The following is a 25,744-nucleotide window of genomic DNA, read 5'->3' on the forward strand; positions in this document are numbered from 1 at the left end:
GAATCACTTATGAAAATATTTTCCCATAAAACTATTAAAATGGCATAAAATACGAAAAATAAGGGAATGAAGCGCAATTATTGCTGTTTAGTTTAGAATGTATATTTTATGTTTTCCCTCCCCCTGCCTTCACCAGCTCATCTCACACTGCTCATTCTTCACAGTAGTTTAGCGAATCTAAAATAAGAGCAAGTAGCTCTTTTCCTCCAAACTCTTCAGCTGGACAACCACACTGTTACAGCCACTGTTTAGGTCTCCTACTGTACTTCTGTGGGCTGCTGATTATGCAGTCTGTTCTAAACTTGTATTACTTTATGTTCATCTTGGTGAATCAGGACATTCAGGGCTCCTACTATAGTGACAGGAAAGGCAAAAATAAACTTATCTAGTCCACATTTAAAGAAGCATTTGTAGCAGTTACCCATGCAGTTCTGGTAGAACAAATTTCCAGGATGAAAAAAACCACTTTGCTATAATATGAAAAAAATCCTGTTTGTCATTTCAAAATAGACATTTTTGTTATGCCTTAACTAGGGAGAGCTACACAGAAACAATTAAAAAAAAATGTATGTGAGAAGCATATCACAGGTCTATCAAATTTCTTCAGCTAATGTTAGAAAGACTTTCAGATTACACAGCAGCACTGTAACAGCCAAGGTTTCCCCTTCTGTTTGGCAATGTAGTTCCTTAAGTAGGGAAAAGAAAAAAAAAATCATATGTAAAATACCGAAGCATTTTGGTAAAAGTCTGGCAAAACACAACTCATAAACTTTCTGGAACACAACTGGTCAGCATTGCTGCTCATCACAACTTGATGAACAAATTAAAATAATTAATGTTACTTTATTTACAAAAGTAAATGCAGAAACCCTGGGAATATCTTTGCATATACAGTTCAACCTGACTGAACAAGCAATGGCCTATTACAACACAGCCCTCAAAAGGATCTTTGGCATACCCAGGAGAACAGCATAATCCCAAATCCTGTTGGGATGATGAGTTTCGGCGCCAGGGAGCCAACTAGCACCCTACATCTGGCAAGCTCTGGAGCTTGGCAGGACATGAGGCTGCCTAACACATGTTAAGAGCACACAGCACCCTCCTGACACACAAGGGTGTCCCCTGGCATGGGGAGTGCCCCAGGTTTTGAAGGAAGCCAACAGCCACAGCCAGGGTTGTGTTCGAACGTCTCCTGTCTTGCAGGACAGTGAATGTGACCAAAAGGTGGCCTCGGGCATTCCTCAGAATACTGTGGGGACAGCTCAACCATGTTCAATTTTACACAATTCAACCAAATGTCAAACATCTGTTAAAGATGTTAAACATACACCTACAGAAATTAAGTTTACACATGGGATCCCATGGGGATAAGTGGATAAGCCTAGTTCTGACATTCAGAAAACCAAAAAATTATTCTACAGAACAATCCTCAGATTTTAAATGCATTACTGAAGTAACCATTTGAAATACCAACAGCTGCTTGTAGCATATCTGATGGATATGCTCATTTAAATTCTTCTGTCTAAAAATAGGAGATGAAGTAATTCATCCATAAGTGCTCTATATCCCATTAACTCAGGTAACCATAGATACCAGCAAAAAAATAAAATCAAATAGATTAACATTTGACAGGTAAGAACTTCAAGCATGCCATACACACAAGTTTATTTAATGATGTTTGCTGCAGGTTTTATCCCACAACTATGGTATTATTCAAAGGAGATAAATCCTCAAGCAACAATCTATATCTGATGCTTGAATATTTAAGGAGTGATACAAGATGCCCTTACAGTAATGAGCTTGATGACTTTACCAAGCTTGGACAAATTACACTACGTGCCCAGATCCACTTAACCACAAAACAAACAAAAAAACACACCCAAACCAAAACAAAACCAGAGAGAGAGAGAGGGGGGAAGTTTTGGTATTGCTGAGATGCAACACTTTCCTGCTGGGCCAATCCCAACACACTGAGGACCAATGGCAATAAAGGTCACTTTAAGACATCAAAACAAACTACAGTTCTTGAGAAAAATATTGAATAAGCTAAGATCCAGACCTGTGTATTTATTTTAAGATTAAACAAATCAAATCACATTTAACAAACTTCCTTCATGTTTTTAGTACCAAAAAATTAGCCAAGAAATAACATGACACTGGAAACAAAATATAATCTCTTAATGTGTGGTTTCTGTAATGTTAATAATTTCCATGGGGTCTCTTTTAGGCAAGCAGGGAAATTCAGTTAAATTTAAAATTGGCTTTCAAACACATTAATGCACAAGAGTGGATTCACCCTATCAGCTATGAATACTTCCTCCTTTCGTCTTCATTGTTTTGTGAACTTCTATGAACATAACATCTTTGTGACCACTGGGTGGTAAGTATTATGTGTAAGTATAATATGGAAAAGCAATATTAGGATTTCTACGTTATTTTAGCTATCTTAGGTACAATGCAGCAGCTAAAAACCAGGAGGAGATGGCATTATATGACCAACCAGCATTCTGCTGAGCACCAGGGAGCCGTAACACATAGTTTCCAAACCACTCAATTTGAGCGTGTGTGTTATAAGGTCCACCGTGTGGGATCTAGTTATTATATCTGCTTCCCCTGCCCACATTCACAACCTCTTTCAAGCAACTGCAAGACTAAATTGAGCAATATGATGTGAGATACCAGACATTTGGAGGCACTTAACTCGTCTGTGCTTTTCCAGATTATTTTCACATGTATGAAGGCTTGTTGAAGCCAACCAGTGGGACAAAGGTCTTACTACAGAGAACATAGATATTCTCAGGGCTCCTCTCATTTCACCACTGCTGGAACTCCCTGATGCACACAGAGAATACTGCTAACATTGCTGGCTCCATAAATGTTCACATGGTCAAGAACTCAAATCAATATACTTCCACTTCAGACCAAGATTGAACTCACTGGTTGCCTAGAAGTTATGCTGCTGCAGCCATTGTTACCTTTTCCAACACTCTACCTGACCTAACCCAGAACAGATGTTCCAACAAGAACTGTCATTCAAGGTAACAGTTTGCAAAAATCACAGAATCATAGAATGGTTTGGATTGGAAGGGACCTTAAAGACCACCTAGTTCTAACCCTGTGCCATGGGCAGGGACATCTTCCACTAGACCGGGTTGCTCAAAGCCCGATCCAACCTGGCCTTGAACACTGCCAGGGATGGGGCAGCCACAACTTCTCTGGGCAACCTGTGCTACTGTCTCACAACCTTCACAGTAAAGAATTACTTCCTAATATCTAATCTCAATCTACCCTCTTTCACCTTAAAGCCAATTTCCCTTGTCCAATCACTACATGCCCCTGTAAATAAGTCTCTCTCCAGATTCCTCGTAGGCCCCCTTAAAGTATCAAAAGGCTGCATTAAGATATCTCCCAAGCCTTATATTCTCCAGACTGAAATACCATCTTGATTTTGTCCTTTCACTCCTACTACACTGTTTAGCAATCAGTCAATGAACCCTGAGCCCAAGGCTGCAAACATTTGCTGTTTCTCATCCTGCTGACCTCAACAATTAGCATGAACAGAGATAGCTCTGGGCCTGCTGCACTTCATGGCACCACAGCAAAGACTGCACTGGCAAAATATGCCAGGAAGGAAATCACAAGCCTACAATAATTTGAAATGACATCCCAGAATTCCTCAAGCTTCAGGCATACACAGCACACAAAAAAAGTTTTATAATCTATAACCAGGATACAATAGAATATGTATTCCAAATACAGAGCCACTAACATGAAGTGCTGGCACACACCCCTATTTGCTAAGCTATCAGGTGTAGGCAAGGCCTTTATCATTCATTTCAAACTAAAGAAAACTTGAAAAAATTTCAGGAACTGGCCCACAAGGAATATTTCTTGTTCAAATTGGATTCCAGCAAATTTTCTTTGCTACAGAAAATATCATTTCTCTTTTCCTACTTAGTTGTGCAATATAATATGTTATAATCACATTTAGCTGGAACAATAATAGTAACACTTGCATAATAGGAACTGCAGAACCATTCTTGCTCAACAGCAGTAGCAGTGAAGTCATCTGAAGTTGAAGTAATGACTTTGCTAGTCTTAATGGCTTCTTTGAGTCTCGATTCAAAAGCAGTGGGAAATAAGGCTATCAGTGTGAATATTTTCCAGACAGTTTCTCATAAATCCAGATGATTTCATTACTTTTCAAGAAGTATCTTTCAATTACATGTAAAGGATCAGCATTACAAATGAAAATGCCACATATGCAACCAGACGAGATTTTAGTTAGAATGTCTAGAGTGAATGTTCAAGCTCAACTTTCATTTTGAAATTGCTGTTTCTATAACAACACATAACAGACAAGCCCATATGATTAGTCTGCCTTCATTTAATCTGTAAGAGAAATTTCATAACAAAGAGTCAAAAAATATCTGCAGGCGTTAAGTTATTTTCAAGAGAAACTGTTTAAGTAGTAAAGTATCCAAATACATTTAAATTGGGTTTTTTTTTTTTTCTGGTTTTAATTTAAATTGAAGAAGGGTTCTCAGTCATATTCTCCAGCAGTCTGACATTTCTGTAAAATGATATAAGATACATTATTTTTGTACCTTCTACATGTTAGCTTTAAGGATACTCTGCAAACATATGGACAGTTTCTAGGCAAATGCTTATTAAGCTGGATTTTAAGTTCTGAGCATATTGGTAACTTGGAGGGAGCAAAATACCTTAGTAGAATATTGATATTTTAAAAGGAAAAGCAAAACTAGGATATTGACCAAAATAGAGAAAAGACAAAGATAGATATGAGGCAGCCTGATAGATACTTTTTAAAAATAATTACTGTCACATTTTAGAATATGGATTTAATAATTCTATAATTTACTGAAGTTTAACATTTCTCAACTCATATTGTGAGCAGATGGAAAACAGTATTATGGCAAAGGCTGAGTATGCAATTAAACATGATTGAAGATGTATGCAAGTAAACTTGCTTAAATAGTTTCACTATAGTGACATTCAGACATTTGATGTAAATGCATGAACAACTGGAATTAAAAATGACTTTGTTAATAGATACAGCACTAGCAGAATGGTGGTTTTATTTAAGGAATCAATTTGAATCTTAGCAAATTAAATAAGAAGTACTAACACAAACAGGTGACATTGTTATACCTGATTTAAATGTTTGGTTTACACACAAGTCTCACTATAGGTAAGAATACAGTCATATTTTCCAGAAACTTTAAAGCCACCAAAAGCTGATATTGCTGTTGTAAGAAGCAGTTCTTTATTAATCCATGTCCCTGCTCAGTCCCATCGTAGCCTAGCCCCTTTCTTGTACCACACAAGCATTTGTGTAGCCATGTAGTGAACTGGCTAAGAGACTTTACTAAAGGGAATCACAGTTGAAGTCAACCCTCTTCCTGCCCCCCAAATGAGCTAATTTTAACCCACACCAGTTCTCTTGTCCAATTCATCAGTCAGCTGCCCTAATGCCTGCCCTGGCTATAAAGCAGCGCAGTAGCATTAACAAGTGACTGGACAAGAGGAATATTTCTTTCAGTGTTGGCATCAAGCATCCACAGTAGTACAGCAGCAGAATCCAGATCAACCTGTGCTTAACACAGTTTTCAAATGTCTGTCTACTTATGTAAGATGAATCCAGCTATGTCATTCGCAAATAACATTAAATCCCTCAGCTCGCCCTTGTGTGCTATTACCTCTTGATAACTGCACCGAAACCAGTTTTTGAAAGCATCTGTTCACTCTAATGATCACCATTCTAAAAAGTCCTTCCAATAATATTCCTACATTGAACACTTAAACATTACTTCTAATTAAATACTTAATGCTTCTTTAGCCAAATAGTAAGTAATATTTTAACTTCACGTTTTAAACTTAGCCTTTCTAACCAGGGCATGAAAAGCAGCAATAACGTCATTATAGGGAGCAGAACTTCCAAAGTTATTGTGCCTTCTAAAAGAACACTATTAAGAAAAGCAGCTTATTTTAAGGCACTGAAATATTTTGAACAATTTTCTAGCTCTCCTTCTAATTAAGACTGTGGCCAAATAACACAAAAGCAGCTTTTGTTAAAATTCCACCTTGCGGAGGACTAAATTCTACCAGAGCTTTGCTAAGGGACTGTAAGCAATACATTTCCAAGGGCTGTCTTACGGAACTCTCATATAAGAAGTTACCACTTTTGCTAAAGAAAAACATCCTCTTTTTTACCTTTATGTTAACCAGTCTAATGCAATAGAAGGAACTTACCTTCTGTTGCATTACCTACTAGTACTACATACCTAAGAAATGTAATATCCTTGCTAAAAAGTTCAGTGACTGCAAATTTCACTGAAGCATATCCCACCCACATACTAACTATAGAGCATTCTGCATACCAGCAGCTTAGGGCCCAAACGACAGCATGTCTGAAAAAACATCAACCAACCAACCAAAATAAACAACCTCCCCTGAAATAAACAAAACCCAAACAAAATAAAAAACCCGTACAACACATTTTACCTTGTTGACAGGAACTGTCAATGCTGGCTTCAGTTTAGCCTCAATTTCCTCTGGTGAGTTGTAACAAAACAGTTTGCCACCTCTTAGTACGCAATACAGCCTCCTCCAGGTAGTTAGACTTCCTATTACTTGCTAAGAAGAAGAAATAGTCAGAAATTGCCAAACCTAAACTACAAATTAAAAGCGTATTCTAAGGCTCAGATCAGCCTTATGTGAATAAAATTTAGCCACACCTAATTCTTTCCTAAAACAAAAATTTTCTGCTGCAGAACATTTCAGAGTCACTGACTTTTGAAATGTTAGCAATGCTTTAAATGTCTTTTGATGTTCTACAGTTTTTGCAGAATTATTGCCAGGTCACACTAACAATACAGAATTTGCTAGTTCACACAGAATGAAATCTAGAACTGGTGTCCACTGTAAGAAAGAAACCATCTTTTATTAGCTATAGTAATTACACAGTAAGAGAAATACTTTGGAAATACACAGTACATTCAACAAATGTCAAAGACATTTGTCTAGCATTTCCACTTTCTCAAATGAATTTTATGAACAGCTTTCATAAATGTATTACAGCTTCACAACAAGTTTAAAGCCTGTAATTCAGCACTCCTGACAAATAACCCAGCCCCTCTGGCCCTCCACTAACACCTTCCCATTTGCCTAGTTGTGCAATGAACCAAAATAGAGAAGTAAACCGAGTTCACATGAATCATTTTTGAAGGGATGAGTTTAAATACAGCTTGGTTCACCAGTCAGATTATCCCATGCTGTGATATGAACTCTTGTGCTAGCACAATGAGAGGCAGATACAAGGATGAGAGCCATAGGTTTATTAGGACTACTGCCATCAAGTACCAGCCTAAACCAATTCTGAAACAACTACTATACTTGATCCTTAGGTAACAGCCTAAATAATTTTATTGATAAACATACCAAGGAAACACCTATTTCTTCACACTTAGCCACTGAAGATACTGTTTGTGAACAGTGTTTTGAGATAGTTTTCCCTTTGCTCTAGAAAGAACACACTAAAAATAACAGTTCTCAAGAAACCACTTCAGGTGAAAGCAAACATTTTAACAATAGACTCTTAATGACAGCTATTAAGAGAAGATGATGTAAACACAAGTGAAGTCTTCTTACCTGTTGATTAAGAAAACCTGCCATCATATCCCTAGCCATGCAGGAAGGCTGAGCCACTAAACGGCAACACATGTTTCCGTACAGGGGTAGCCAAAAAGAGGATTCCTCTAGAGGAAAAGACCCGGCAAAAGAGAGACAACACTTAGTTCTAAACATTTGCCCTATGTACATAATTTGACACTCTCTATCCAGTTTTACATTAAGATCATGAATGCAAAAAAAAATTTTATATTTAAAGAAAGAGTTTTCATCATGTAACTGAAAACTAAAAATCAGGTTTAGTCTAATAAAGTTCTTTTTATTAAAAAGAAATCAAGTAAAAATGAGATGATATTCTACAAGAACAAGTTGTTCTTACATAAAGTATAGCTCTAAATCTCATTTCACAGCTAGAGACATTTTGGAAGATAAATACACTGGTCACCTCATCTAAGCAGGATCCCTGAGCCCATCCCATTGCAATGCACAGCTACATTTAAATATGAGCACTTTGCTGCAGACTGTTTAATTAAGGCTTAGAATTTGTGTCTACTTCTGTCTTCAGCACCAGAAGAGCATTTAGGATTCCAAAGACTTTCAAATGAATTACAATATCCCTCCTCACTCAGCTCTGCTATGCAATGGGCTCTCTCTTCTGAAATTAGCAGCAGGTAATACAAAGTTCCATTGATATTACTCTGTCTTTGGCCATGTTTTAGAAATGCTTGTAATGAATCAAAATTTCCAGGTATGTAATTTCTCACCAGACTAAGTTATGTAAATTAATGACAGAAAAAGGAATTTGAAGAAGCAGTATAAGGTACTAATAAAGAAAGGGTTACAAAGATACTCAGAATTATTCATCCAACCCTTCAAGAAACAAATGCCCCATAAATCTTCAAATCAGTTCAAATTATTTAGAATTAGTGCAGTGTAAAGAATGAAATTCTCTTTGAGGTCAAGTTCACCCAAGTAAAAGGTAAAGTTCCCAGATGCTACAGTGAAATACAGTGAAAGTCCCATGTCTGAAGATAACAATTAGAGGGTGGCTTATGGGAGGGGCCATCCTTTCAGAAAATAATGGACAAAGTATCAAAACCGGTACTCTTGCTACTTGAATCATTAACTTCAGCTGCAGCATAAACATAGTCCCTGTGTTAGCAGCTAGCTTGACTGCTGCCAACTTGTGCTGCCCCAGAGGTTAAGTACAGTGAAAAACACAAAATGCAAGCACACATGCTTACGTCCTCTGCTAAATTTGGGCCTGAAACAACCTAGCTGAACTGAAGCTATTTTTCTACTTTCTTCCTGACTACAGAGGAAAAAAAGCTTTTTTTCATTCTGATACCCTTCCTCAGTTGTGAGGAAGGGGAAGTAATTTGTATATAGCTATAACTCACTTAAGACCAAGATGCAAATGACAGAAGAAACTCCCAAAAGAATTAAATTTTCATCTGGACTTGAAATTTTATTCAACTTATTGTTTATTCAGCTGTGTACAAATGCCTGTTTCAGAGCCGTTAAATATTTTGTTAAAGTTGTTCTATATTAAGTATCAAGAAAAATAGTAACTTTAAGCCTTTAGTTTACAAGAGAAATGCAAAATGTTACTGTTTTTTTTTTCCTTAAATTAGTACCACATGTACTTACCATTTCCTGTAATAGTAAGGTTGTGAGTCCTAAAATTGTCCTCAGCACTCTCCAGCCCCAAAGTGGTATATGCTAGCATACTGTATTTTGCTCCGCTAAATGTGAAAGAAAAGGCACATTTAAGACATTTCTGTTTCACATTGCTCAGGCAGTAATTAAAGGGAGTCTTGACACGCCTGAGGTGACACATTTGGGTACTAGGGAATGCCAAGGTGCAAGGCAGCACCTGTCAGTGACCACAAATTGCCACCCCCCAAAACATCTTCCCACAGAACTCCTGTATCTCTGTTTTCCTCGTAAACCAACACTGCCCCACAGTCTGTTCATCTGCCTCCTATAAGCTTATCTCCGGCCTCCACTCAGTGAATACCTCTAGTTCCCTCCCACCCCACAACTTCTAGCTCAATGCCACAAGGCTCTATCAGGTGGCTCTTTCCACAGTCTTCTCCAGGACCTGTCTGCCAGGAGACTTCTGAGCAGGACTGCCAAACCAATCTGTAAAGGTTGTGCTATCCAAACTCTCTGCACCCTGAGGATGCTAAAAGCATCTCACTCCTCTAGTCAGGCACCAAACAACTTTAAATAGCTTTACAGCTTTTATTCCTAGGCCTAAAGCAACTAGATTTGGTAACAGGTTCAAAAACTGCTATAGTTCATAGAACAATGGATGATGTAAACTTCATCTGAAAATACAAGTTAAAAATTAAAAGGCTTTATACTGCTCCTCCATGATGCTCTGCTCTTCTATTTTGCCTGTGTAGACTACACTTTATAGAACAGTTGTTTATATATGTATTTTTTAATATTATCTAATAGCTTGATTCTTTGCATGCAGAAATCTGAGCAGAAGTCCTACAGTCAGTTTTGTTGCATAAAGGACTCTTTCACTTGTGCTTACAGGTTTCAGAATGTTATATCTTTGGTTTGGATTTTGCCTAGGGGAAAAAAAAACGCATTTACAATTCAGCACAGTGCATGTGGAATGCAATTCTTGGAATAAACTAGTATAAATTTGGTATATGTTTAACTGCTTCCCCCAAATACTCTTCAGGCCAAGTAACAGATTTACAGTTCAGTGATGCAGTAAGAATTCCACCTGGCTAATGGCTGTTTAAACAAAATTCACAAGAAAACAAACCCCTCAAAGTCACTAACTACTCTCCCTAAAAGGATCTAGCATAAGATCTCCTCAGGAGAGCATGAGACAGCTTAGTGGTATGAAAGATAAGACACCACTGCACTAACATCACTAAAATAATAGTTTTCTATCGCAATATTTTTCAAATGTTATTTTTCCTAATAGCACACTGGGAACATATGTTTTTACAGTCTTTGGCTCTTCAGAGAAACAGGGCAGATGCCTACCTAACTCTAATGAAAGAGGAGAAGGAAAGTAGCAAGTTTGTTAGCGGGCAGATCTGTTACACATCTATCTCAAGGGAATAAAGAGAAAATTAAATATGATATACCAGTCCGAGTGAAGAAATGGTACTGTGAAACATTACAAGAGGGCAATACAAATGAAATCTCATTGGCATTTGTACATATTCCCTGCTAGACTGTTCATTAACAGAAGATTCTCCACTGATTATGATCTGCTATGCAGTTGAACAATACATTGCTATTCTATTTAAATTATATCAAAAAGTTCAGTTTCTTTTCACAGATAAAAACTTCTTTGCCGATTTTAAGCTTACTTTTTTCCTAAACCATGACTAATTACTACAACAACTGTGCCAACAAAAATAGCTACTTCACTTTTAAAATATGCTTCACACTAACATTTTCATTCTAAAATACAAGTTGCTCCTTTCAGCCAGCTGCAATATGATTTAGAAAAGTTTCATCTGCAAACATTTTTCAGATTTAACAGGCTACTCAGGATTGTTGACTACGTTCTGCTTCTACATTTCACAGAATTAGCTAACTGCCTTAAATGTCGATATCTCTCCATAACAAAGAATAATCTGTCTGCTGCACCTCATTCAGTGCTTTGCAAATCTAGAGTATTCTTCCATGTAATCACTTTATTAAAAAAAAAAAAAACAAAAACCTGTTCATCTCCACAATATGCCTGTGGCAAAGGTACCCTGTTAAATCTGTTTACTGATCAAGAGACAGAAGCACCAAAGTTGCCCCACAGACACTGGCATGGGAAGGTGTAACTGTATCACCCTTTCTATCAATGCGTATTAATACACCTCAGATTCCAGAATTTTAGCCTCAATATTAGAAGTCCCAGTGTTAGTTTGCTCATCCAGATATAGAGAGCAGGATTCGTGAGTTAAACAAAAAAAATAAATTCTGAAAGAAGTCTAATATGCTCACCTTTCAATCAGACCTTAAATAACAGAAGACAAAAACAAAGATAACTTTCAGGTACTAGAAAGAGCCTAGTTGTAAAAGTAAGGCCATTAGAATAGGCTATGTACTTCTAGCAAAACATCACTATGAATTTGCCAATTCAAACAGACACCACAACTGTGCCTCCAGCCCACTGGAGGACCATACATAAAAGGCAGTAACAACTGTATGCAGAGGCCCATCCTGCAAGTGCATAAACATGCACTTCATGGAGTCTCTCTAATGATTTACCCAAACAGCAACCTACTCACTCTGGAATTCAATACTATAACTTCACTATGACAAATACATACATATTAAAAAAAAAAAAAAAAAGCTAGAATAGAAAAAATAAACAGGTAACAGACTGTATAGAAATTAAAAGACAGATAATTAAGAGTAGAGAGAATATTAGTTAGTATAATGAAAGCTAACCAACCTAAGCAAGCATTCAAAACACTTTGTGAGTAAGCTTTTACAAGAAGTTACAAGGCTGACAGTTTCTTCACTAACCAGGGAGATTTCTAAGCTAAGAAGTTTCACCCAGAGGGATCATAAAGTTTTTGAAAAATGGAGAACTTCACCCATGGGTGCTCTGAAAAGAAAAATGCCTGTACAAATTAAATCTACTGAGAACAAGGTGTTAATAGAATACAGAAAGTTCTTTTTTGTTGCAGTTGGATTTCACCTGCTCAACTAGTAAAGCGCTCTGGGAATGCCTGAAAGATCTCCTGTAATCTTGCAATCTCTTCCCTTTTACAAGAGCTGCATACCAAGATCTTACAAATATGTATCTTAAGGAAAGTCTATTTAAAAAAAAAACAAAAAAAAAAAACCCAAAAAAAACCCCCAAAAAACCCAAAACATTGTCAACTTATTTTCTGCCTATAATAACTTCCTTCTTTTCAAGAATCTTTTTTAATCACCTAGCAAAGCCATCATTAGACACATCACTGCTCATTTAACTTTGTTAAACAAGTAACAGTCACTGTGAGATGATTATTTACAGTAGAAACAAACTTCAAGATGGAGGAAAGGAAAATGCAATTACAATCAAGAAACCAAAAGCTAAACAAAAGGGAAGAGGCAACTATTTAGATTATCTACTGATACCTCTTCCTTAAAAGACAGGCAATCTATATTCTAGAAAGTATGGTCAGAAAATAAACTAGTGGTTAAATCTGAAGCAAACTGTAATGATAGTGTGTCATCGCCCAACTGGAGCTTGTAGAAAGCACAGTGACCTGAGATGATGTAGATTGAAAGATACACTGGCATTAGGTGGAACAGACTGGAAAGTTAGCAATGAAATTTGCTTCGCTCTGTGAAGCAGATCTCTTGGATGTGTATTTTTAATTGAAACCGTAGTATCAGTATACAGTAATATCAGTTTGACAAAGATAGAATATGCTTGAATGTTTCCTTTTAAAATCCAGGCAAATAGATATATGAAGGCAGACTAAGACTACATTCAATAATTAGAATTAGGCATTGATTCTTTATTGTTCAGCTGCCTAAAATAAAGTAATTCCTTCAAAACATTGCTTTCTTAAAACAAAAAATATAATTTTAAAATGAGTATCATTAGTATTTACAATTTAAGTACTTGGCCTGCTTAAACCTTAATGAAATTAAAGTAGCTAGGAAATATTAGTGGGCAGTTAGCTTCTTTAGAAAAACGCATTAAAGACTTCAGATTGTTTTTAAAAGGAAACAGGTAAAATACCGGGAACAGCACTTATTTCTACAAACAGTGAAAACCAGCAAGACTTTTTAAAATGTTCTGTGCTAAAGCCAATTAAGAAAACGCCTGTTAAGCAGCTTGTAACTGTAAAGTGCCTTTGACAGTCCAGTTTTACCGAAAAGCCAGCAAGTGGAATAGTCCCCATGTGCACAGCATATACCCCAGGCACAACAAAAGAACTTGGTCAGCTTCATTAGGGGAGAGAGTATCAGACAGGGTTCTCCTACCTACAAACCACACTTCTTCATTTGACACAACCTGTAGATTTTAGACATGTTTACCTCTCTTGTCAAGTACAAGTAAAATTGGCTAGGTGCAAAAATAATACTGGGGAGGGGGTAAATGGTAAAGGGAAAAGGAGAGGTACATTGACAGAGGGACCCAGACAGACAGATAGTACAAGCTTGATTTCCTCCAGAGGTCAAACTAAAAATACTATAGGGTTTGCAAGTAACAGCTGATTTGTCAGCTATTTAGCTGTATAGCAGAAAAATAAAGCCTACTTTTGTGTTTCAAGATCAGAACCAGGTACCAGGTTCTGAGCAACATAACTGGAATTCACACCTACTTTCTCATTTCCTATTTAAAATGGATTTTTTTTTTTCATTTGGTAAGTACAGAAATAAACAATTCATTGGCAATCTGCCAAAAGATTACATTTGGTTTATTCCTGTTTTAAAAACAATAAAACCAGAATATCAATATGTATGCCTTACTGGATGACAGGGTCAGGAGGCAAAAGGGATTCAGTGCTGTCTTCTTCCAGAGAAGCTTTGAGTTTCTTCCCTGTAGCTTTGCTGAGGGATGTTTTAAGCTTCTTTGCTAGTTTCTTAGGTGTATTTGTTACACATAAAGACTCCTCTGTACAGCAACTATACACTTCAACCTTCAGCTGGAAATCTGGTCTTGCTTCATCACTGAAAGGGAGGAGGAGAAAATGTCAGAGCATTTGTTAATAAACAGAGTATGCAGGCAAGGAATGCTACTGCTACTTTATATAATAAATAACATGTATTTCTAATCAAGGGAAGGAACGCCATAATATTCAGGCAAAGACATACATTAATATGGAATTAAAGACTAGAGTACACAGGAGTAACATAACGCTGAAGTCATGAGATGGAGGTTATAATTAAACCATAAACAAATGCAAACAGGAAATTCAACATTTAGGCTAAAAACTGAAAAAACCCTCCATGTTATGGAAATACACAGGCAAGACATTTAAACATACTTAAATCTGCCCTCTACTGTTACGCAAAAATCATGATTGAAAACTTATCCATGCCTGTGGCCCTAAATCAGACTGAGCTGTTTTAAAGATATTAGTTGCGCCCCATTCTCTTCACATTTACAGGAAAAAAAAAAAAGTCCTATCTCGCTTACAAACAACAAAAATTGTCATTAATAACTTCTGTCCGCAGCGTATGCTTTCTCTTTTCATTTCTATTGATTGTCTTGTTCTCAAGCTCAGTCATCAGACTGGAAGCCTGACCTCATCTTTCAGGTATAAATCATTTAATTACACACATGCCCATAATGAAATCATCCCAAAGGCTTTTATAAAAGAAGGTCTGTCTATCTCAGGGGATACAAGGCAAGTCAGACTGCCTCTTCTGCTTTTGTTGCAGTATTTCACAGAAAATTCTAATGGTCAAGTTTCATATCTTTGAAGAAAATCTGATTTAAAGATCTACTTTCTCTCAACCACTCAGTTTTCAGGATCTTTATTTAAAATTTTCAGTAGTTTCAGCTTTCCAGTCAATCTTCCTCAAGAGACCGAATTTAAATTGCTAATATAAAAAAAAAAAAGGGTGGGGTAGAGGGCAGTTAAGTACCTCTCAGGGCTCTATTAAAAGTTCTAAAGGCACAAAGAATTATGAGAACACCTTTCTACTGTTTTCCAGGTTACTTTTGAAGACAAGTGAATAATTTCCTGTCTAGTATTCTTCATATTCTTCAACTATACAGACTGTGGCTGTAGCACATGTTCATATACGTGTAACAGAACATGAAGCATGGAAAGAGATCACAGCTTTCTGTACAGAACAATACTTAAAATGCTGGGTGCAACGTCCATGCCTATACTTTCATAATTCTTTCAGGTTCTAGTAGTAAACTAATTCTGTCCTTGAGGTCCAAGTTTGTTTATCTCTTCATATAGAGAAAAATGCTTCAGCATAGCAAAAATGAAAAGAAGTACAGTTCAAGTGGCACAATCAGCATCATTATGTACATGAAGACCAACCTTTCAAAGAAGGGATTCCACCATCCACAGGACCTCTACTGATTCCTTTGCCCACAGAAAAACTCAGTGGACCACAGTCAATCTTACTCATAGTCATACCCACTTTCAAAAGAAACAGCAATAGTCATACTTCATTCAACAAAAGTAAATTATACTCACAATATGGTTACATTTTCAAAACAGAGATCTGTTATGGCTTTATCCACAATAGCCACCTCTGTATCAAAAACCTCAGCTCCCATTCTGAACAAACAAAAAACTGCATAGCGCTGTGATTCTGGAGAAAACCAAATAAATGTTTTATTAGCCATATTACATATTGCAATACTAAATACTTCCAGCAAACAAAAGTAGAAGAAATGGTAATTCTGGCCTCTAAGGAATCACCCTCCAATTCTTCCCACCATAAATTGTCATCACTGGATTTTACGATAATTGAGCTATCAAAGCTGCTGTGAAGGTAAAGCAATATTCACAGAGGAAAAAAATGCCTACTTCTGCTCAACTTTTTCTGATAATCACTTAGAGTTTGTGGTAGCAACTTCAGAAATGTTAGTAAAAAATACAAAAGCTGATATTACGCAAAAAACCTCTAACATTCAATCCAAAGCCTATATCATTTTATGGATATACTATATAGGATTAGAATATTTTGCCATGCTTCGCCCCTCTTACCATGTTGAAAATCAAAGTAAAATCAATGCCAGGTGACAGCTGGAACAGATTTAGGGTTAATCTCCATGACACAGCAAAATGCGTGCACTTGAAGACTATCCGATAGTATATCTAACACTAGCAGACAACTTTTATTTAAATTTCTCACTGGAAACAGGCTCCAATATACTCTCTCAAGTGTAAACAAGACATAGAACAACATGTTTAATCAGAAGTTTCTCAGCTATCAATTTAATAGCAACACTTGTCTGTTGCTTCCTCTGGAATTTTTCCTTATGAGGACTTTTTAGAGACCAGGGTCTAAACATTCAAAACCACAGGACTATGAACTAACTCAGCTTGCCACAACCAACAACTTCAACAGAACTACAGAGAGTAAAACATTGACCTACTGAAAGGTCAAAGAAGGCGTTAAAATGAGTATAGCTTTCCCCATCCAGTTTAAATTCACAAGCATAAGCAATTGTTTATCACAGTAGTTATTACATCTTACATACTTTCTTTATTGCTGAAGTGATCAGAGCCTTTCCACATTAATGGTATTCGAATATCTAAAGGAAAAAAAAAAAAGTAGGGAAATTAAGTTATAGCCAATACTGTAGATCTGTGATCAAAACAAATTACGAAAAGTGCCTTGTTTCCTTTCCTGATGTTCTGGAAGTAACAGGACCTTCTATCCAAAAAACAGTGTAACTGTTTCAACTTTATTATCCATTTCAAAAGAAAATTCATCAATTAGTTCATCTTGAAATGTCATTTTCTTTTAGAAATGCTAGAATAAACAATATGTTAAATCTCATTTGAAAGTACCTGAAACAACATTTCGCAGTGGCTGTGTAACAGTTCTGAGAGAACACAGAAATTCTGAGCCCATTATGATGCACAGATGTAAACTAAAACTCTGTTTGCCTTGTGCTGGAAACCACTCATCCAACTGCAAGACGAAAAACTTCCTGGTTTAATGGAAAGACTGGGATACATATACTGCAAAGACTTAAGTCTTGTTTTGCTAACCACAGAGAAAATATCACTTATAATCACATTCCCAGTTAGAATTGTCTAAGTTGGCACAAAAAGTTTAGAACTCTCTTTTTTTTTTTTTTTTTAAATTCAAATATCCTTCTACTTCAGAACCATACTAGAGAGGCAATTACAGACCATTATATTAAGTCATGCTCTTGCCATTTTAATACCAGGAAAGTATTTTCTTCAACAAATTTTCCAATTTATCTACTCAATCCAGCAGAGTAGAATGACATTTTCCTCCAGCTTCAAGGACTCAGGTCTAGTCATAATGTTTCTTATTAGTCCCTTGTTGAAAGACAAATGCAGTGGTGCCTTTATAAATCCAAAGTTCTTTTTTCTAGTACAACAGTGTTGTTTAAAAGTATATGCAATATATTAAGCGACACATGATGGCAGCAGTGAACAGCACTAGCTCAACAGTATTTTGATAAAAATCTTAAATAATGTTATAAGGAAGCATTGCCATCTCCAGTGTTGATCTCCATATGAGACTGATGGAAAAATCCATATACAGTATGCTAAGATGCAGAACAGTGGTGGTATTTTGGCATGGTTGTCATGTATTCTGACAGGGTTTTACCCACAGAACTTACTGTTGATTTAAGTAAAAGTGCATATAGTCAAGAGTGTTTCAGAAGTTATATTAAATACAAAAATAAAGTTTAAGCTAATTTTCATTATATTACGGGACATCTTATTATAAACACTATTTTAATTCTGAAACTTGCAAATTCATCTATTTTTAAGTGTTCATGAAAACTAATGAATTTTCAACAGTAAACTGCCAGCATACAGCTTTAGACTGCCACAACTTCCTAAAAATCAATACATCACCACGTTCTGAAACTGCTATTCAAAGACACATTTGCATAGTAAGAATTTGTAAAAATAGTTTTTTTTAATAAGGAAACAAGTAGTTTCATAGAATCATAGTATGGTTAGGACTGGAAAGGACCTTAAGATCATCTAGTTCCAACCCCACTGCTACGGGCAGGGATGCCTCACACTAGACCATATTGCCCAAGGCTCTGTCCAACCCGGCCTTGAACACTGCCAGGGATGGAGCATTTACCACTTCTTTGGGCAACCTATTCCAGTGCCTCACCACCTTCACAGTAAAGAACTTCTTCTTTATATCCAACCTGAATCTCCCCTGTTTAAGTTTAAACCCATAACCCCTATCACTAGATTTTCATGTTTCATTAAAACAGTTACAGAAGTCTCTCTCAAAGTTTAAAAACATAAATGTATTTATCTCTGTCAGAGGCAAAATACAGAATGTTTCTTTCTGAAAAGACGACGATCTTAAGTTTACATAAATAAGTGAAAATAGTTACAACAAAGGTTTTTTTTCACCTTTAATCATAGCAAACTCTGAATGACAATTTTAATGTGCTCAATAGGTCTTGTTAACAATTAGATTACTTGGTTAAAGATTACTTCTGTATGCCGCTTTCAATATCATGCAAGCTGAAAAATTTGTACCTTAGAAAATCATCAGGCTACAGATAGTCAATTGCTTGAACACGTTTCCAACATGTTACTTGTAAATCAGTTTTCAATTCATTCTTGGATTGAAAGTGCTGCCATTTATCAAAAACAAAGATCAATTTTCACACACCTTAATTTCAGTTACCATTAGCTGTAAATCCATGTGGATTCAAATTGAACACATTCGAACACTACAATTAATCAGATTTAAACCCAATGATTTCTTTTAAAACTTACTTTAAATTATGATTATGCTTTCTGATTAACATTAAATGTATCATCTTCTGATACATTTTTGATAACATATTATCAAAATAATTGATAACATAAATATATGATTTATTCACACATGGGGGGGATACATAAGTAAAAATAATACAAGTGTGAAAATCTGCAGATTAAGGAATGCACTCCCCACACAGTATCTGACATACAGTTGCTTTCTGTGGGAGTACATTCCTCAGTACTCCTGCATAGCTGTTCCTGAACTTTTAGTGTTGGCCACATGATCACACTTTTTTTTGGTAATAGTTTAAGCTTCTGGCATGTACTAACCATATGATACGCTAATATATTTATAAGTAGATGGATTACTTTCCCCTAAAAAAAAACCGCTGTATCTTCAGTTCTTAAATTACACGTCCTGTCATATTACATGGGCTACCACTCACTCCTTTATTTCCAGCCTCTCCCAGACAATTCAGTCACGACATCTCCTGATTCACACTGCTTGTACTTGCAACTGCATTCTCAACAAGGCAGGCACATGCACACACGTGTGCCTTCCAAACATGCAGGGCAAATTCAGTTTCAAAACCACTTAAGGTTGGCATATAAGAGAGGAGAAATGCAACATGCTGGGTTGCTACACAAGGATTGGGAAAAACAGGGAAAGAATAATAATGGGACATTACAGTATGTGAACATACTGCAGCTGTGGAAGCAGACAGGACCTGGTTTGGCATGCTAAATTGACACAGGGTAATGGGTCAGAAGGCAACAAAAGGAGAAACCAAGGAGGCATTCATCTGCCTTGCCCAGAGGCTCCTCCCTTGCTAAGCACAAACAAGCTTGTCCCCATAATTACTTCTCATTTACCCAATTTTTCTCTTCTTAGGCAAAAAAACATGGAAAATGAGTTAATTACAGCGGCTCTATAGACAGCATAAATCTCTCAGCAAGGGTCAGGAACATAATTTAGGTTTTCCTGCTGTAAAACAGAGCTGGCTAGGCTTCCTGGCACAAGTATCTGAAGGGGATGAGGCATGGCAGCATCCCAGCACTCACAGATTTGAGTTCACAAGGTAGTTGATGTCTCTCTCTGCTCTTCACCTCAATCTGTGCCACGCTTCTGAGGATCATAACCTCCAGTTTGAGAGCCACTATGTTAGTAACTGGACAGAATCATTACCAGACGGCATATAATAGGAAGTGGTGTATTTCAACCTTCTGCTCTCTTGTCCCGTCAAAAAACTAGCTAAATGTTTCACATCTTAAATTTCTCATACTAAAAATACAGTCCTTACACAATTCTGATTTTCTAGAGGTAACAAAAGTATATTATCTGATCCTAAAGACTTCACTGCAGATAACTCTATAAATCCAAAGAAAGGTGCAACCACAGCACAGACAGACAAACAAATGCTTTCATCCAGCTACCATAAGGAGGAAGGACAGACGCATTCTGCAAACAGCTGTGCTGACAGAAAACATTATTGAACCAAGTGCTCACCACTCTTCTACTAGAGGTTGCCTTGCTTAAAGATATATCAAAATATGTGGAATTAACCTAAACAGTTCAAGTAGTGAGCCCTCCAACACTATTTTAACTAAGCAGGTAAGGAAGAACAAACAGATCTCTTCACAGAGCTAGCATAACAGCCACAATGAACAACTACAGGGATGCTGAATGTAGCAACATCCACTACTGGCACAGGCAAAAAAAAATGGTAAGTTCATAGTGCTGAAGTTTGAGAACTAGCTAAGAAACAGTATACCAAACTACTGGAAATGGCTGCTAAATATTCTTCTTGCTAGTTCGCATGGAAGCCATACCACTATACCTTTGTTGTAGTAATATAATCTGCAGTAATTATATAACATTTGTATACTAGTTATAATTCTGCCCTCAATTGGTTAGCCACACCATGTATGATCCTTTCAAAGTTTGTCTTTGTTGGGAGAAAAAAAATATAAATTTTCAGCAAATTCACACTTACTTAGCTTTGAAATGTATTCAGTATCTCATGACAAATAGAAAAAAAGTATTTTCTACTGTGAAAGCCCCTGAACATAAAATGGAAATACTAGATAGGATCTTTAAAAGCAGGTGTGTGACTTAAAAGCACAAGTCCCCTTGAAGCACAAGAGGATTTATGCCCCCCCACATACACACTTGAAAAATACAATCTTGTTTGTACAGTTTGTATTACAAGTTACTGTCCAGCAAATTAGATCCCATAATTAAGAAAATACCTAACCACTTACCTGATATAGCAACCTTTGCTCTGCATGCCATCCGGTCTTTTTTCCCATTTTCTGAAAGCCTGCCAAAAAGAAGAAAAGAAAAATGAGGCTTGAGTTCTGTGCATTTAGACTTCTAAAAGTCAACCCTTTAAACATCAAAAAGTGTCAGGGTTTTTGTATTATAGCTCATTTCAAATGCTTTTCTTTAAAGTTAAATTTGGTATCTCTGGTTTAAGATATGAGTCATTAAGATTCTTGAGGATAATCTGGAAGAAAGGTACATCATCAATTTTCTTAATTCCCTAGAAGATTTTACTCCAAAGCTTATTTAACTCAGGTATTTAAAGACAAGTAGATTTGTCTTTCTTGCCTTTTCTAGCTCCAATAAAATTAAATATGTTATCAACTTTTCTCCTGCTGTACACATCAATGAATAAGCAACTTAATTTATCAGTTCTGTTATTGGTTAGAGAATTGCTAACTCCCCTATTAAAAGACTAATAATAAAATGTTGCATTCTTACTACTGTGATTTTATATGGAGGCAGACAGTCTGCTAAGCAGCCAGAGTGCGGATCTCAAAGTTAACCTTAAATTGAATCAAAACAATCTATAGATAATGAGTAACAATAGAGAGCTTTCCTTATATCTGCTACTGCTCCTAAGTCCTAACCAAATAAGGTGAAATGAAAATTTTTAGCTGCTACCAATATCTGGACTTCAAGAGACAGTTCTAATATCTTCTGAACTCACAGCTTACGGATGCACATAATAAGAAACAGGCAAAATTCATTTGAAAACCCTAGAATTTCCTCTCTAAGACATCATCATTTTATCTGGATTAAGCTTTAACCAAATTCCAGTCTTGGGCAAATGCTTAAAGAAGTGCAAATGCATTATCAGCTGTCAAAGATACGATCTAAATGGTAGAGAAATAACCCTATAGCATGCACCTCTTCTTATGACCTCCACTGACAACTCAAAGTACCCCTTAAGACAGACTCTAAGCAAAGCATGACAGATACAAGTCAAGCAGAAAATACAGCTCAATATTACTGTAAGAAAGCAATACAGCTGTTCAGATATATCTTCAAGTACTTCCGCCCTGTTTTAGACGTGTTCTAGCCATCACCATTCTGTGGTCAAGAACATCAAAGGCAGAGGGTTGAGTAAATACCTGATATTATTCCATCATTAATGAACTACTATAAAGGTCTTCACCTTAGCAGAAAAAAGCAATACAGTTGTGATAATTACAGAACACTACACATTTTAAGTGCTAGTTTTCAGAATCAGCTTTCATGGTAATGGTTGATATAGTCAGAACATGCAGTTCTTTCCTTCAATAATCTCCTATAAGGCCACATTTGCAATAGCAAAAGTAGCAGGACTGTTCCTATAGCTCCAGTTAATTGTATCTAAGCACATACTCGAGGAGTTTCTATGCTAAAGTGCAATTTAATATTTCATTAAAGCAATAACATAAGAGCAGTAGTGTCTCTGCACCATGATTCTCAACACTGTACCCAAAATATATTTCATTAGGCAAAAATTATGACACTATTCAAATAAACACTCTTCATTCAAGAATTATAATGTAAGAATCTTTCCAACTAAACTGATTTTATTTCGTATTTATTACTTTGCTGTAGTTAACAGAAGTGGCCAGCAGAGGGTACCAATTAACCATGATGCTTCCATTAAGTGACCTTAATAACAATAGAAAGAATGAAAAATAAGTGTATTCTTCGACAGTTTTGTTCTGTCAGATTTAGTTAGGCTCCTTTTCATATCCTAAAGGTAATCAAGCAAATCTGACTATGATGTTACTTGATATTCAGATGCTGAATTGCAATTTAATTTAAATAAAATCTAAACAGAAAAACATGACTCGTATTTCATTTTCTAAAGTAGAAAGAAGATACTGGAATGGTCTTATAAAGTAATATTTTAAGACAACAATAATGTATGCTTGTATGGGGGAAGACAGAAAGAAGGGTTTAATCCACTTTCCTGGACAGGCTGCTAAGAATTCATGTAAGCAAAAGCCTCCTTCCTAATGCTTCATTTGAATTTGAGCTGTTACTCACTGTTCTTTGGTTCTGCATGAGATCGGCTCTTCTTTATGGTTCTGTAGTTCTGTCCTGTATGCAAGTATACGAGCATTGCAGACCATCAGGTTTTTAACCGCTTGCAAGAGTTGGTCTTTTTGTGTGCTCACTGCAAGTAGTTTACAGATACCTTCTCGCATGCGGATTTCAAAGTTAATCTTCTCTTGAATGCCGTACTCCTAGATATGCAAAAAAAAACCAACGGGCTAAAAAAAAAAAAAACACCACACCAACACAACAGTATCCCGAATTTTTAAACAAGCTCTACTTATTTCACAGTTGGAATAGAAAACCCTATGTTTTAATTATACGCAGCCATTACAACAGTTATTAAACATAAAATGATGCTTCTCTTTTCAGGGAAAAAAAAAAAATGAGTAAAACACAGGATGTAGCAGATTGATTATATCCATTATGCATGTAAATTCCATGGTAGCTAAGCATAGCATCTAAAAGTTACTAAAAATTTACATGCCTCAAGGTGTCATTCATAGGATCATAACATACGATTCCCTCATATGGTCACTGAGCAAAGCTTATAATTTAATAACCCACTTTTTACAGTAATCCCTACTAGAATAAACCCTAAACTCTGGAAAAATAGCAGAAACATTTCTGATTTAATTTCTGATTTAAAATATCAGAAATTCAATCTCATCACTTCTCCAACCATCTTAAAAAGGGTTAAAAAAAAAAGTGGTTTTTTTTCACTTCTGGTTGATATAAAATTCAGGTAACATGGGAAGCAAAAGAAAAATAATAATATTGCAATACTTGACTGTTTCAGGCTGCGAACTCAAAGGCAGACAGCTGTGGTAGCTTCAACACCACACAAGCATCTCACCCTACTTGATGACACAGTCATAGAATCATTGAAAGGTTTGGGTTGGAAAGGACTTTAAGATCATCTAGTTCCAGGCCCTTGCCATGGGCAGGGACACCTCCCAGCTAAACCATGTCACCCAAGGCTCTGTTCAACCTGACCTTGAACGCTGCTCCGGGATGGAGCGTTCACAACTTCCCTGGGCAACCGATTCCAGTGCCTCACTACCCTTACAGTAAAGAACTTCTTCCTTATATCCAATCTAAACTTCCTCTGTTCAAGTTTTAACAAGTTACCTCGTGTCCTATCACTACAGTCCCTAGTGAAGAGTCCCTCCCCAGCATCCTTGTGCAGAATAAAGTGCTTTTTCCACGTTCAGACCAGTGCAGGATAAAACAATGCACCAACAACTCCACAACCCCAGCATCTGCTTCTCTATCCATACTTTTTCTCAGCACTTGCTCCTGAAGGGAAGCAAATAGCTTTCATCAATCTTCTTTTATTCCAAGTCAAACCTTACACAGCTATGGAAAGCTAAGCAAGGCTCACACCTGTCCCTAAGAAATAATTACTCATTCTTTAAGCCTGAACTACTAATACATCAGCTGTTACAAACCTAAATTTCATTTCAGAAGAGTAAAACAGTACTTCCCCCTAAGACTTCCCAGGCAATAGGCCTCTGAACTGACCCAGTACAGGCTGTGGCTCCTCTCCAGGTTTATCACCTGGTACATAACTATGGTGAGGAGATAAACACTCATAGTTCAGGGCATCTCCACATATCTGGACTAGCATTAAATGGCTGTTGGACCATAGCTTAAGTAATTGCACGATATAAATCTCATCTGAAGGAATGACTTAGCAGCCTGATTTGAAGTGTATGAAGTTCTTCATGTTTACAAAAAAAAAAAAAAAAGAAAAATTGGTCGGCTTTTTTTTTTTTTGTTTTGTTTTGTTTTCAGTTCCTTCTAAAAATATAAGCACACCATCTGGACTCGAGGAATGATGCAGCACTGTTTTGCCATATGCTGTCTAGTAAGGCACCGTTTCCCTTGTGGTCTCCATCCTTTCTTTCCCCACCAGTGGCAGCATAGCCCAGACAAGATTACTAACAGCTGTTGAGATTTTCAGCCCCACACTCAGAAACTGCATAAGCAATACTTTCAGGAACAGTCTAGGCATTCCCCACCTAAGTCTACCTAGGATATAAGAAAATTTCAAGGATTGTCAGTTTTACACAGTGGTGGATTCACAAAACAACAACAAAATCCAACAACTAAGAAAACTATGGATACTACCAAAAGCAGGACAGATTGAAATCTTACTTTATTTGATACCTTAAAAACAAGCTTTCAGACTCTTATTCCAAAGTACACTTCTGATTTATTAACACTGTCACATCTAAACCCTATAGGTCTATTATATTTATTTAAAATAAGCAAATGGTCAGGAAACAAGTATTCTTCTAAAACAGAGTATAAAGGCAAGATACTAGCTCGGGAACTTTTCTAGCTAGAC

The 25,744-nt window shown here is 36.5% G+C and overlaps 1 protein-coding gene across 38 annotated transcripts in view; it reads right to left on the minus strand.

The window, feature by feature from the left end:
* The window catches only part of RTKN2 (rhotekin 2), a 225,283-nt gene that overhangs the window by 22,726 nt on the left and 176,813 nt on the right, over positions 1 to 25,744 (minus strand). For 36 of the 38 annotated variants that reach the window (XM_065670925.1, XM_065670923.1, XM_065670907.1 and 33 more), the window contains 8 exons: positions 23,383 to 23,582; positions 21,315 to 21,373; positions 16,808 to 16,861; positions 15,795 to 15,912; positions 14,104 to 14,304; positions 9,301 to 9,395; positions 7,672 to 7,778; positions 6,526 to 6,657 (listed from right to left, as the gene is read on the minus strand). In XM_065670925.1, the coding sequence (XP_065526997.1) occupies positions 6,526 to 6,657; positions 7,672 to 7,778; positions 9,301 to 9,395; positions 14,104 to 14,304; positions 15,795 to 15,912; positions 16,808 to 16,861; positions 21,315 to 21,373; positions 23,383 to 23,582 (966 nt within the window). Of the gene's footprint in view, positions 1 to 6,525; positions 6,658 to 7,671; positions 7,779 to 9,300; positions 9,396 to 14,103; positions 14,305 to 15,790; positions 15,913 to 16,807; positions 16,862 to 21,314; positions 21,374 to 23,382; positions 23,583 to 25,744 lie in introns of those variants that run through there. The other 2 variants (XM_065670924.1, XM_065670928.1) reach the window with 2 other exon arrangements.

This window comes from Lathamus discolor, chromosome 3 (assembly GCF_037157495.1).
Source record: "Lathamus discolor isolate bLatDis1 chromosome 3, bLatDis1.hap1, whole genome shotgun sequence".
In the NCBI taxonomy this organism is placed as follows: Eukaryota; Metazoa; Chordata; class Aves; order Psittaciformes; family Psittacidae; genus Lathamus; species Lathamus discolor.